The 15,417-nt window shown below is 43.1% G+C and overlaps 1 protein-coding gene across 8 annotated transcripts in view; it reads left to right on the top strand.

The window, feature by feature from the left end:
* The first annotated feature begins 53 nt into the window (after positions 1-53).
* LOC139557329 (cyclin-dependent kinase 11B-like) overlaps positions 54-15,417 on the top strand; it is a 31,794-nt gene continuing 16,430 nt past the window's right edge. For 2 of the 8 annotated variants that reach the window (XM_071371991.1, XM_071371995.1), the window contains exons 1-6: positions 86-164; positions 794-841; positions 1,147-1,280; positions 1,890-2,029; positions 2,183-2,361; positions 9,307-9,457. In XM_071371991.1, coding sequence (XP_071228092.1) covers positions 1,170-1,280; positions 1,890-2,029; positions 2,183-2,361; positions 9,307-9,457 — 581 coding nt within the window. In that variant the 5' untranslated portion in view covers positions 86-164; positions 794-841; positions 1,147-1,169. Of the gene's footprint in view, positions 165-793; positions 842-1,146; positions 1,281-1,889; positions 2,030-2,182; positions 2,362-9,306; positions 9,458-15,417 lie in introns of all 8 variants that reach the window. The other 6 variants (XM_071371996.1, XM_071371998.1, XM_071371994.1 and 3 more) reach the window with 5 other exon arrangements.

The following is a 15,417-nucleotide window of genomic DNA, read 5'->3' on the forward strand; positions in this document are numbered from 1 at the left end:
GTAGTTTTGCACCTAGAAACAGTTGCAACTCCTGCCCAGGTGATGGCAGTAAGGTGTCCTCTTATTTTTCAATGCAGCGAAGAAGTATTAACCGGAAGTAATTTTATGACCCCAGAAGTCAACGAATCTTCCGGAGTTCCAAAATTGCGCGGAGCGTTTTTCAGGTTTGTTAAATCACTTAAGTTAAAATGCGAATCATTCGAAAGCTTTAAGCTAACACACTTCGGATATATTTAGAAGAGACGAAATTCAATAAAAATGTGCCCTTAAACTCAAAACGTATCACCGGAATGTTCATTTATTGCATATGTGAGCGTCCGTGAGCTAGCTAGCAAGCAAACTTTAGCATGCTTATTGGCAAACGTTAGCATCTGACTAACATTAGCTAGTTAGAAGAAGCATGCACGGATGCGGCTAGCTGATAGCTAGTTAACTGTACACCTACCGATGTTTCATAACGAAAGACGGTTAGCATATTAATTTACGTCAGACCGGTAATTTTGCTAGATGTTTATTGTACGCTAACTGCAAACTATTTGACCTTACGTAACGTTTAGAGTTTGTGTATTTATGGTAACGGACTTAACGTTAGCTAAGTAAACATACTAGCTAGGCAGTAACATGTAATATATTCAGAGTTTATGGTTAACTACTGTTAGACAGATTTCACGTATCGTGTGTTTGTAGATTTCTCGATTTGACTTGAACTTAACTTCTCTCGCCCCCTTGATATCACCTCGACTTTTTACTTCCATCATTTTTGGATTGGTGTTTTGTGTTTATTTTTTACCAGTGAAAGTGTGACGTTACTGCTATGGATAAGATACGAGGCGCTACTCAGGTAACAGCAATTATAGTCTACCAACTTGACCCTCTTCTCCCATACAACCCCTATACGATATAACCTTTTTTATCCTGTGCATTAACCGTTTGTACTATTATTACCCATCAAATTCATATTCGTACAACCCTCTTGCGAAATAGTGTGCATTTACACCTTGGCTCAAATCATGAAACGCATGCGTTGAACTGTAGAGGTATGAAATTAAATCATTGTACATGAATACCACAGTTGCCATTAACATGACATATCTCACAATGCTCTTGCATTGAATCTCTGTGTTGGGGGTCTCTGTCTCTGTGTAGCAGGCGGTGGCGAGCGGGTGCTGATGGGGGACGAAAAGGACACCTGGAAAGTGAAAACACTCGACGAAATTCTCCAAGAGAAGAAACGCAGAAGGGAGCTGGAAGAGAGGACAGAGCCCAAAAGCCAGAAAAATGTAAACAGAAGAAAAATGCTGTTGTGCCCCAAACTGACCACTAGCCCCTATACACTAGTACAGTGTCCTTGAGTACCCCCCAACAGCACACATTTTTGTTGTAGCCTATGACAAGCACACCTGATTCAACTCATTGAGGACTTGTTGATTAGTTGAATCAGGTGTGCTTGTCATAGGCTACAACAAAAATGTGTACTGTTGGGGGTACTCGAGGAAAACACTGCCCTAATACCAACTATACACTTGGGGAGATCTGAGAAGAGATTGGGATAAGGAATGTGGAAATGTCTCAACTTTGCCCCCTGATAAACTAGGTGAAAGGTTGGCCATATTGCTTACACATATCCGATCAGCTCTGATCTCCACCTGATTATAGGCTAAGGTGTTGATTTAGGACATAATTGTTTCTCTCCCCATCAGAGGATGCTTTTTCTCACTTTGACATTATTGTGTATCTAAATGTATTACACAGACTAGATCTGTCCTTGAACTAGTGCCTCAAACTTTATCATTATCTTACCTTATGTGCAATCAATCATTGTTATGTTTACTGTACCGCGTATCATTTTTTTAGAACATTATAATGTCCCTGTCCCATGTTTTGTCCAGTGCGTTCCGTGCCCTGGTCCACAGACGGATGATCGGGAAGCCAAACGAAACACTCCGGAGGAAGGAGAACTACGGGATAAAAAAATGGAAATAACAATCCGGAATTCCCCGTACATACGGGAAGACTCCACAGAGGACAGGTAAAGGGGATACGGAAAAAGAGCCGTGGGAATTGGGGTTACGTTCAGGAGGGCCAGATACTGGAGAAAACGTCTTTAAAAACTGAACTTATCCCTTTTGAATACATTTTCTCCCATTTTTGTCCTAACTGAACGCGACCCTGCTATGCACAGGGGCAGCCTGTTTGTTGAGTCGTTGGCACTAGACAGTCTTCCCAATTCCAGGGGAGAAGAGGATGAATCGCTGGCAATAAAGCCTCCCCAGCAAATGGCCAGGAAAGACAAATCTCACCACAGAAAGGAGGAGAAGAGAAAGGACAAGAGACGTCGTCGCAGTCACTCTGCTGAAGGAGGTACATTGCCATCCTGGGATGTGTATTGCTCATAGAGAATTATAGACAACTCTAGTGGCTAAAAGGTCTTTTTAGCATGGTCAGTGCCATTGAGGGCTTCCACCATGCTTCCGCCATTTTAAAGTAGTCAATTACGTGGCGATTCCTATGGGTTGTAGCCTCAATGGGGCAGGCCATGCTGTGGGGCTGGCCCCAGCAACAACAAAAAAAATTGGACGACCAAAAGTTGTCTTTTCTAAGATTGGATTGGTCAAAATGTTTAACCGTGTATTTTTCCATACATAGACACCCTATGTATACACGGCATTCGGAACCTATTCAGACCCTTTCCCTTCCACATTTTGTCACGTTACAGACTTATTCTAAAATTGATTAAATACCCCATAATGACAAAGCAAAAACAGGTTTTTAGATATTTTTGCAAATGTGTTAAAGACAGAAATACCTTATTTACATAAGTATTCAGACCCTTTTCTATGAGACTCAACATTGATCTCAGGTGCATCCTGTTTCCATTGATCATCCTTGAGATGTTTCTACAACTTCATTGAAGTCCACATGTTGTAAATTCAATTGATTGGACAGGATTTGGAAAGGCGCACACCTGTCTATATAAGGTCCCCACAGTTGACAGTGCAGGTCAGAGCGAAAACCAAGCCATGAGGTCGAAGGAATTGTCTGTAGGGCTGCGAGACGACAAGATTGTGTCAAGGCACAGATCTAGGGAAGGGTACCAAAAAATGTCTGCAGCATTGAAGGTCCCCAAGAACACATTGGCCTCCATCATTCTTAAATGGAAGAAGTTTGGAACCACCAATACTCTTCCTAGAGCTGGCCGCCCAGCCAAACTGAGCAATCGGGGGAGAAGGGCCTTGGTCAGGGAGGTGACCAAGAACCCAATGGTCACTGACAGAGCTCCAGAGTTCCTCTTTGGAAATAGAACCTTCCAAAAGGACAACCATCTCTGTAGTACTCTACCAATCAGGACTTTATGGTAGTGGCCAGACAGAACCCACAAAGCTCTTAAAGGACTCTTTGGCCTGAATGCGAAGGGTCACTTCTGGAGGAAACCTGACACCATGAAGCATGGTGGTGGCAGCATTATGCTGTGGGGATGTTTTTTCAGGGTCAGGGACTGGGAGAGTAGTCCGGATCGAGGGAAAGATGAACGAAGCAAAGTACAGAGATCCTTGACGAAAACCTGCTCCAGAGCGCTCAGGACCTCAGACTGGGGTGAAGGTTCACCTTCCAACAGAACCGCAACCCTAAGCACACAGCCAAGACAACGCAGCAGTGGCTCACGGGCAAGTCTCTGAATGTCCTTGAGTGGCCCAGCCAGAGCCCGGACTTAAACCAGATCGAACGTCTCTGGAGAGAACTGGACATAGCTGTGCAGCGCCGCTCCCCAGCCAACCTGACAGAGCTTGAGAGGATCTTCAGCGAAGAATAGGAGAAACTCCCAAAATACAGGTGTGTCAAGCTTGTAGCGTCATACCAAATAAGACTTGAGTCTGTAATCACTGTCAACAGTGCTTCAAAGTACTGAGTAAAGGGTCTGAATACTTATGTAATGTGATATTTCCATTTTATTAATTTAAATCTTTAATACATTTGCAAAAATGTCTAAATCTGTTTTTGCTTTGTCACAATGGGGTATTGTGTGTAGATTGAGGGGGGAAAACATTTTAATCATTTTTAGAATAAGGCTGTAACGTAACAAAATGTGGGAAAAGTAAAAGGGTCTGAATAATTTCCGCATGCACTGTAAGTGTAAAAGTAGCTCAAATAAAGCCAGCCAATAAAAACATTGTAGCCTGCAGGTAGAAAATATCCTGATGAAATTAAGTCTGCTATAAATCACATTGGCTACACATGGCCTGTCTGCAACAAACTTGAAACATTGTATCAACTGAAGCTTGCACTAGCAAACTTGCAGCATTGTATGAAATATTCTGGGCCTTAAGTTTCCAGCACCAGTGAGCTTGGGACAGACACAGCTGTAGGCTATTTGTGCAAGGGATAAGACGTAATCATGTATTTTAGGTTTCCATTGGATCAGAGCATTACATGTTTCTCTTTCGTGTTGAATGGTTATCGAAAGGGAGAGAACTATTGGCATTCTCAATTGATTCTAAAAATATACTTTGTTTTACTTGCTGTTTGAGGTGAAGAAAACGTTATACTGACCCAAAATATAAACTTAACAGGCAACAATTTCAAAGATTTTACTGAGTTACAGTTCATATGAGGAAATTAGTCAATTGAAAAAAATGTATTAGGCCCTAATCTATGGATTTCACATGACTAGGAATACAGATATGAATCTGTTTGTCACAGATACTTTTGTGTATATATAGTGTATGTATTCAGCCCTTAAAATTAGTCGATTCGGCTATTTCACCGACCTGTTGCTGACAGGTGTATAAATCGAGCACACAGCCATGCAATCTCCAAATGTGAACATTGACAGTATATTGGCCTTACTGAAGAGCTCAGTGACTTTCAATGTGGCACTGTCATAGGATGCCACCTTTCCAACAAGTTCGTAAAATGTCTGCACTGCTACTGCTGCCCTGGTCAACTGTTAGTGCTGTTATTGTGAACTGGAAACGTCTAGGAGCATCAACGGCTCAGCCGCAAACTGTTAGGTCACAGAAGCTCACAAAACGGGACCGGCAAGTGCTGAAGCACGTAGCTAATAGAGCGGATGGTAAAGGTGGTTTACACACTCGCTGACTAATTCTCACAAGGCACCCGATCGAACATCTCTGGAGAGACCTGAAAATAGCTGTGCAGCACCGCTCCCCAGCCAACCTGACAGAGCTTGATAGGATCTGCGGCGAAGAATGGGTGCCAAGCTTTTAGCGTCATACTAAATAAGACTCGAGGCTGTAATCACTGTCAAAGGTGCTTCAACAAAGTACTGAGTAAAGTGTCTGACCTCCACCCCCTGTATTTCCGTCTTTTCTTCACGCGAATGATGGGGATTTGGGCCTGGTCTTGGGGAAGCACTATATCCTTCGCATCAGACTCATTAAAGAAAAAATCTTCGTCCATTTCGAGGTGAGTAGTCGCTGTTTTGATGTCCAGAAGCTCTTTTTGGTCATAAGAGACGGTAGCAGCAACATTATGTACAAAATAAGTTACAAACAAAATAGTTGTTGGTTAGGAGCCCGTAAAATAGCAGCCACCCCCTCCAAGGCAACGTTGTGGCAACAGTTTGAGGAAGGTTCTTTCCTGTTTCAGCATGACAATTCCCCTATGCACAAAGCGAGGTCGGTACAGAAATGGTTTGTCAATATTCGTGTGGAAGAACATGACTGGCCTGCACAGAGCCCTGACCTCAACACCATCAAACACCTTTGGCAATGAATTGGAACGCCGATTTCGAGACAGGCCTAATCGCCCAACAGTGCCCGACCTCACTAATGCTCTTGTGGCTGAATGGAAGCAAGTCCCTCGCAGCAATGTTAGAACATCTAGTGGAATCCTTCCTCGAAGAGTGTAGGCTGTTATAGCAGAGGGGGCGGGGGGCTCAACTCCATATTAATGCCCATAATTTTGGACTGAGATGTTCAGCGAGCAGGTGTCCTTTTACTTTTGGTCATGTAGTGTACCTTCAAAAGAAAATGTGGAGGCGTGGATCAGAATACCAGTCAGTATCTGGTGTGACCACCATTTGCCTCATGTAGCTCGACACATCTCCTTCGCATAGAGTTGATCAGGCTGTTGATTGTGGCCTGTGGAATATTGTCCCACTCCTCTTCAATGGCTGTGCAAAGTTGCTCAATATTGGCGGGGACTGGAACCTGCTATCGTACGTGTTGATCCAGAGCATCCCAAACATGCTCAATGGGTGACATGTGTGGTGAGTATGCAGGCCATGGAAGAACTGGGAAATGTTCTGCTTCCAGGAATTGTGTACAGATGAATGGCATGACAATGGGCCTCATGATCTCGTCACGGTATCTCTGTGAATTCAAAATCCCATCAATAAAATGCAATTGTTCATTGTCCATAGCTAATGCCTGCCCATACCAAAACCCCACTGACTACATGGGGCACTCTGTTCACAACGTTGACATCTGCAAACCACTCACCCGGTGGTTGTGAGGCCGGTTGGACGTACTGCCAATTTCTCTAAAACGACATCGGAGGCGGCTTATGGTAGAGAAATTAACATTAAATTCTCTGGCAACAGCTCTGGTGGACGTTCCTGCATTTAGCATACCGATTGCGCCCTCCCTCAAAACATGAGACATCTGTGGCATTATGATGTGACAAAACTACACATTTTGGAGCGGCCTTTTATTGTCCCCAGCACAAGGTGCGTCTGTGTAAAGATAGTGCTGTTTAATCAGCTTCTTGATATGCCACACCTGTCGGGTGGATGGATTATCTTGGCAAAGAACTGCTCATGAACAGTTAGGGCACACCCCATTTAGTCAACTGTTCTCCAGGGTTGAGGGAGTAGGGAATGTTTTCCCAAAACAAATTAGGGATTTCGGTAACAACTTTTAGGTCAGAAATGGCTGTAATTATGTTGCAGCTTCAGCAACATGGACAGCACTATACACACGTGTTCTGTGGTGGTTGCTGCAGCAGGGAGGAGAGAGGGGTAACGGGTGCTAGTCACACAGTCACTCTGTCTTTTCTTTTTAACACAGCACAGCAAGTCTGAGGCAGGCGGCACAATCAAATAAATTGCGGTCATTTGTGTGTCTTAATTATTTCATCCAACAGTTAGCTTAAAGCATAAGACAAGCTCAGTGCAAATAGTTGATTTGATTAAAACATAGGATGTGTCTACAATGCATTCGGAAAGTATTCAGACCCCTTAAAGTTTTCCACAGTTTGTTACGTTACAGCCTTATTATAAAATGGATTCAATTGTTTTATCCTCTATCTCCACACAATACCCCATAATGACAAAGCAAAAACAGGTTTTTAGAAATGTATTAAAAATAAAAAACTGAATTATTACATTTACGTAAGTATTCAGACCCTTTACTCAGTACTTTGTTGAAGCACCTTAGGCAGCGATTACAGCCTCGGTAAGACGCTACAAGCTTGGCACACCTGTATTTGGGGAATTTCTCCCATTCTCTGCAGATCCTCTCAAGCACTATCAGGTTGGATGGGGAGTGTCGCAGCACAGCTATTTTCAGGTCTCCAGAGATGTTTGATCAGGTTCAAGTCCGAGCTCTGACTGGGCCTCTTGAGGACATTCAAAGACTTGTCTCGAAGCCACTCCTGCGTTTTCTTTGCTGTGTGCTTAAGGTCGTTGTCCTGCTGGAAGGTGAACATTCACCCCAGTCTGAGGTCCTGAGTGCTCTGGAGCAGGTTTTCATCAAGGATCTCTCTATACTTTGTACTAGCTTCTCATGGTCTGTCCTTTAGGTGCCTTTTGGCAAAGTCCAAGCTGGCTGTCGTGCTTCATACTGAGGAGTGACTTCCGTCTGGCTGCTCTACCGTAAAGGCCTGATTGGTGGAAGGCTGCGGAGATGGTTGTCCTTCTGGAAGGTTCTCCCATCTCCACAGAGGAACTCTGTCAGTGACCATCTGGTTCTTGGTCACCTCCCTGACCAATGCCCTTCTCCCCCAGGATGTACCTGACCTCAATTTTGTGTCTCATAAAAGGGTCTGAATACTTATTAAGGTATTTCTGTTTTGTTTTTTATATAAATTTGGCAAAATAATTTACCTGTTTTTTTTGGGGTATTATGTGTAGATTGATGGAAATCATTTATTTAATACATTTTGGAATAAGGCTGTAAAGTAACAATGTGGAAAAAGTCATGGGGTCTGAATACTTTCCGAATGCATTGTATATAGAAAAGTTTAAAAATAACCGACGTCTCTTGGTCAACAATTTGTTTATTTTTTTGTTTGGGCACAGCCCCGCTAACAGAGATGTAAACATTTGTGCAGAACATTTTCGAGAAATATGCTTTTTATGCATATAGAACATTACTGCGATCTTTTATTTTAGCTCATGAAACTGTTGACAGTTGTCAGTATGTCCAACCGGCCTCACAACTGCAGACCACGTGTATGGCATTGTGTGGGCAAGCGGTTTGCTGATGTCAATGTTGCTAACAAAGTCCCCCAAGTTGGTGGTATGCTTATGGTATGGGCAGGTATAAGCTACGGGCAACGAACACAATTGCGTTTTATCGATGGCAATTTGAATGCGCAAAAATAACGTGACAAGATCCTGAGGACCTTTTTTTTTTCATGGTATCTGACCAACAGATGCTAGAAATTTCTAGTCATGTGAAATCCGTAGATTAGGGCCTAATGAATTTAAATTGACTGAGTAAATTCCTCATATGAACTGTAACTCAGTAAAATCAATGAAATTGTTGCTTGTTGCGTTTATATTTTTGTTCATTATAGATTAGAAATAAAGCAAATGAACAGTAAATGTAGGCTGATACTGGTGTATTAGCCTACATTTAGGTATATGTAATGGGGAATTGATAAACACTAACAATCAAAGGGCAAACAATTTACACAATGAAACAATGAAAGTGCACGAAGTGGCGGAACAGAGCACATTCCGGAGAGAGACATGTCTTGTGCATCTTAGCCACACTCCCTTCTTGGATGGTTGCATCTCCGCAGCCTACTCAATGGGTTAGTACACAGAAGACCGGTGAGAATCAGACAGGTGTCTCATGGGGGGGAATCTATTTGTGACTGCTCGACAAAAAAAATCTTGGTCGACCAACAGCCTATCCACCAGTCCACTAAATGTGGTCAGCCCTGCTATGCTGTCACAGATGCTATAATGGCAAAGATATAAGGATGAGTCCTCCATCTTTCTCTATGGTATTGCTGTAGATAGTTGAATAGGGACTGGTTTGTCTGTGGTTTTAAACTGTATGCATGCATATGTAGCACCTAGTAGCACTGTTTTACATGTGTTTGTTTTTATCACAGTAGCAGCAGCAGGGAAACATGTGCGGCCCAAAGACAAAGACAGGGAGAGTGAGCGCAGGAAGCGGCAGTGGGAGGAGCAGGACAAGGCCCGGCGAGACTGGGAGAGGCAGAAACGCAGGGAGCAGGCCAGAGCCCAATCCCGCAGAGAGAGGTGACTACTGTGACCACATACAAACACGTTTGTATTACATGCTGACCAAACCGTCCATTTCATCCAAACTGCTTGAGCGAGTCAACTGGCATCTGCGTAGCCAGGTGCTTAAATTTAAATTGGTTGACGCGCTGCACGTCTTTCCAGTCCCAATTTCTCATTGGTTTTTACGAGCATATACCCACGTGGGTGATTCAAAGATGAATGAGGTCCACAGTCCACTAGTGGTGGTAATGCAACTTTGTTGGTTGCCAACCGCTGTATAAAATCCACAGAAGAGGAAGAAATATAAAAAATAAAAAAAAAGTGGAGAACACACAAAGATCCAGCTAAAGAAAGGACCAAGTAAAATAACAGACCAATGTTTATATATTTCCCAGGACAAAATAGCTAGCATAATGTCCATGAATGTTTCATTTGTGTTTCGACCTTATCCCAAATTAATATAGTTGGTTCGCAGTTGGTTTTGGTATTTTAACCTGCATGTCAATAAAGCGTCTGATGGGGATAGAAAAAAATCTACATGCACACATAGACGCATGCACGGAGAGGGTTTGGTCAGCATGTTTGCGTGGCTTGTATTAGCAGATATATACTACAGAACAAAGAAATATCAACATTTATAATCATCACTTGTGTTCAAAGGTATGAAGTTATTGAAATGTCTCTGTGGTCTCTCAAACTACACTTCTACCAGAATGTGACCCATGAGTGTGGCAATTTTAACATTTTAGAGCGCATAACCCCCCCCCCCCCAAAACATATTTTTATTCATGCTTTTTGACCCCACTGTCACTAACCACATTTCCATCTACAGTTTTTATGCGAGTAAAGTCATGCTAAACAAAAACTAAATTAGCAATTGTGATGGAAACATGGAGTGTCGGTACAATTTCCTAAATCTCAACAATTTGTTTGACACAGTGGGATCTTTTTGTGTCAGTAAAAATTTATTATGCAACAAATTGTAGTGGAAATTATTTATTGCGCAATTGTTGGTAGACAATTTACCTCGTCGTGGTTATTTTATCAAAATACAAACCTCTCTCACTCAGGGAAAGGTAGCGCAAGAGCTACATCACCAGGTTGTGAGATATGGCATATACAGTCGTGGCCAAAAGTTGAGAATGGCACAAATATAAATGTTTACCAAGTCTGCTGCCTCAGTTTGTATGATGGCAATTTGCATATACTCCAGAATGTTATGAAGAGTGATCAGATGAATTGCAATTAATTGCAAAGTCCCTCTTTGCCATGCAAATGAACTGAATCCCCAAAAAACATTTCCACTGCATTTCAGCCCTGCCACAAAGGACCAGCTGACATCATGTCAGTGATTCTCTCGTTAACACAGGTGTGAGTGTTGACGAGGACAAGGCTGGAGATCACTCTGTCATGCTGATTGAGTTCGATTAACAGACTGGAAGCTTCAAAAGGAGGGTGGTGTTTGGAATCATTGTTCTTCCTCTGTCAACCATGGTTACCTGCAAGGAAACATGTGCCATCATTGCTTTGCATGAAAAGGGCTTCACAGGCAAGGATATTGCTGCCAGTAAGATTGCACCTAAATCAACCATTTATCGGATCATCAAGAACTTCAAGGAGAGCGGTTCAATTGTTGTGAAGAAGGCTTCAGGGCGCCCAAGAAAGTCCAGCAAGCGCCAGGACCGTCTCCTAAAGTTGATTCAGCTGCGGAATCGGGGCACCACCAGTACAGAGCTTGCTCAGGAATGGCAGCAGGCAGGTGTGAGTGCATCTGCATGCACAGTGAGACAAAGACTTTTGGAGGATGGCCTGGTGTCAAGAAGGGCAGCAAAAAAGCCACTTCTCTCCAGGAAAAACATCAGGGACAGACTGATATTCTGCAAAAGGTACAGGGATTAGACTGCTGAGGACTGGGGTAAAGTCATTTTCTCTGATAAATCCCCTTTCCGATTGTTTGGGGCACATGGAAAATAGCTTGTCCGGAGAAGACAAGGTGAGCGCTACCATCAGTCCTGTGTCATGCCAACAGTAAAGCATCCTGAGACCATTCATGTGTGGGGTTGCTTCTCAGCCAAGGGAGTGGGCTCACTCACAATTTTGCCTAACATCACAGCCATGAATAAAGAATGGTACCAACACATCCTCTGAGAGCAACTTCTCCCAACCTTCCAGGAACAGTTTTGTGATGAACAATGCCTTTTCCACCATGATGGAGCACCTTGCCATAAGGCAAAAGTGAAAACTAAGTGGCTCGGGGAACAAAACATGGATATTTTGGGTCCATGTCCAGGAAACTCCCCAGACCTTAATCCCATTGAGAACTTGTGGTCAATCCTCAAGAGGCAGATGGACAAATAAACAACCCACAAATTCTGGCAAACTCCAAGCATTGATTATGCAAGAATGGGCGGCCTTCAGTCAGGATGTGGCACAGAAGTTAATTGACAGCATGCCAGGGCGGTTTGCAGAGGTCTTGAAAAAGAAGGGTCAACACTGCAAATATTGAGTCTTTGCATCAACTTCATGTAATTGTCAATAAAAGCTTTTGACACATGCTTGTAATTATAGTTCAGTATTCCATAGTAACATCTGACAAAAATATCTGAAGACACTGAAGCAGCAAACTTTGTGAAAATTAATGTTTGTGTCATTCTCAACTTTTGGCCACGACTGTACAGTACCGGTCAAAAGTTTGGACAGACCTACTCATTCAAGGGTTTTTCTTTATTTTTACTTTTTTCTACGTTGTAGAATAATAGTGAAAACATCAAAACAAAATATATTTTTGATTCTTCAAAGTATCCACCCTTAACCTTGATGACAGCTTTGCACACTTGTCATTCTCTCAACCAGCTTCACCTGGAATGCTTTTCCAACAGTTTTGAAGGAGTTACCACATATGCTGAGCATTTGTTGGCTGCTTTTCCTTTACTCTGTGGTCCAACTCATCCCAAACCATCTCAATTGGGTTAAGGTCGGGTGATTGTGGAGGCCAGGTCATCTGATGCAGCACTCCATCACTCTCTTTCTTGGTCAAATAACCCTTACACAGTCTAGAGGTGTGTTTGGCCGTTGTCCTGTTGAAAAACTAAGCGCAAACCAGATGAGTTGTCGTATCGCAGCAGAATGCTGTGGTAGCCATGCTGGTTAAGTGTGCCTTGAATTCTAAATAAATCTGTGTCACCAGAAAAGCACCATCACACCACCTCCATGCTTCACGGTGGTAACCACATATGCGGAGATCATCCGGTCACTTACTCTGCGTCTCACAAAGACACGGCGGTTGGAACCAGAAATCTCAAATTTGGACTCATCAGAGCAAAGGACAGATTTCCACCGGTATAATGACCGTTGCTCATGTTTCTTGGCCCAAGCAAGTGTCTTGAATCCCATAGGGCTGCGCACATTTGGCCCAGCTTTCGTTAGTGTTTGGCCGGGTTAGGCCGTCATTGTAAATAAGAATTTGTTCTTAACTGACTTGCCTAGTTAAATTAAATAAATATTAGTGGTTTCTTTGCAGCGATTTGAGTGTGCCATGTGTTCCTTCCTGCAACATCCTCTAGAGGGCAGAACGTAAAAATAATTATACTTAATACCAAAACAATACCATAGCACACACAAAAAGAACAGCAGGAGAGGACTGATTTCCCTCTGTTCTTTCCAGGTTTTTTCTCAATCACACTTTCTAATATCAAAACAACAAAATAAACATTTTGCTTTTCTCACTCCACAATAGTTCTTAAACCACATCAGGGGAAACATTTGGAGGTCTGGGTAAAATTGGAGAAATCTAGGTTTGTTAGTGTAGTTAGCCTTTAATTCAGTTGCGCACCTATCCAGACAGTTGTTTGGCTAACTGTGTTTCTGTAGCAAACTTGTGATGGAGTTTTCAAAAACAAATGGCCACTGCATTGATGCAAATAATCATGATTCTGCTGGGTAGGCATAGGCTACTTTGTAGTTAACTTTTTAATTACCTTTCCATCTACCCAAAAATGATTAGCATCGCTAACGGCTACACAAAGTGCACAGATTTTCCAGTGTTTTCCACTGTTTTGAATGAAAAAAATGCCAGCAGCATACCACCCTGCATACCACTGTTGGCTTGCTTCTGAAGCTAAGCAGGGTCGGTCCTGGTCAGTCCCTGGATGGGAGACCAGATGCTGCTGGAAGTGGTGTTGGAGGGCCAGTAGGAGGCGCTCTTTCCTCTGGTCTAAAAAAAATATCCCAATGCCCCAGGGCAGTGATTGGGGACACTGCCCTGTGTAGGGTGCCGTCTTTCGGATGGGACGTTAAACGGGTGTCCTGACTCTGAGGTCATTAAAGATCCCATGGCACTTATCGTAAGAGTAGGGGTGTTAACCCCGGTGTCCTGGCTAAATTCCCAATCTGGCCCTCAAACCATCATGGTCACCTAATAATCCCCAGTTTATAATTGGCTCATTCATCCCCCTCCTCTCCCCTGTAACTATTCCCCAGGTCGTTGCTGCAAATGAGAACGTGTTCTCAGTCAACTTACCTGGTAAAATAACGGTAAAAAAAACAAAAAAACAATTTGAAGCCAACATTCACTTTTGTCTTGTTCATAATAACCGCACATGGCTTTACCGCAACAGACAAGCACAACACCTTTCAATTGAAAAGACGGGAAACAAACAAAAGCGCTTACAACTCTTTAAGAACTGGTCAGAAATGAAATCATGGCATTAATATATTGGAGCAGTAGAACTTCTAAATCAGCTGCCAACTTCAATTACTTCAAGGACCAACGACTAAAGGGACAATCTGGTCTGAGTATTTCGTATTATTCTGTACCTATTAGTGGTTATGCTTCACGGAGTCGTGGCTGAAAGACGACATTATCAACATACATCTGGCTTGTTATACGTTGTATCGACAGGATAGAACAGCAGGTCTGGTAAGACAAGGGGTGGCGGACTATGTATTTTTGTAAATAACAGCGGGTGCAAAATATCTAAGGAAGTCTCAAGCTTTTGCTCGCCTGAGGTAGAGTATCTCATGTGTAGACTACACTATCTACTTAGAGAGTTTTCATCTGTATTTGTCGTTGCTGTCTACATATCACCACAGACTGATGCTGGCACTAAGACTGCACTGAAAGTGCTGAATTCCGACATAAGAAAACAGGAAAACACTCACCCAGAGGCAGCGCTCCTAGTAGCCGGGGACTTTAATGCAGGGAAACTTACATTCGTCTTACCAAATTTCTATCAGCATGTTAAATGTACAACAGAGGGGAAAAACTCCGGACCACGTTTTACTCCACACAGAGACGCATACAAAGCTCTCCCTCACTCTCCATTTGGGAAATCTGACCCAAATTCTATCCTCCTTATTCCTGCTTACAAGCAAAAATTAAAGCAGGAAGCAGCAGTGTCTCGATCAAGTGGTCAGATGAAGCAGATGTTCAACTGCAGGACTGTTTTGCTAGCACAGACTGGAATATGTTCCGCGATTCCTCCGATGGCATTGAGTAGTACACCACATCAGTCATTGACTTCATCAATAAGTGCATCGATGACGTCGTCCCAACAGTGACCGTACGTACATACCTCAACCAGAAGCCATGGATTACAGGCAACATCTGCACTGAGCTAAAGGATAGAGCTGCCGCTTTCAAGGAGCGGCAATGCCCTCCTTGAATGCCCCCTTTCGCAATGCCCTCCGACGAACCATCAAACAGGCAAAGCGTCAATACAGGACTAAGATTGAATCATACTACACCAGCTCTGATGCTCGTTGGATGTGGCAGGGCTTGCAAACCATTAGACTACAAAGGGAAGCACAGCCGAGAGCTGCCCAGTGACACGAGCCTACCAGACGAGCTAAACTACTTCTATGCTCGCGTCGAAGCAAATAAAACTGATACATGCATGAGAGCACCAGCTGTTCCAGAAGACAGTGTGATCACGCTCTCCGCAGCCGATGTAAGACCTTCAAACAGGTCAACATTC

Source organism: Salvelinus alpinus, chromosome 28 (assembly GCF_045679555.1).
Source record: "Salvelinus alpinus chromosome 28, SLU_Salpinus.1, whole genome shotgun sequence".
NCBI classification, from domain to species: Eukaryota; Metazoa; Chordata; class Actinopteri; order Salmoniformes; family Salmonidae; genus Salvelinus; species Salvelinus alpinus.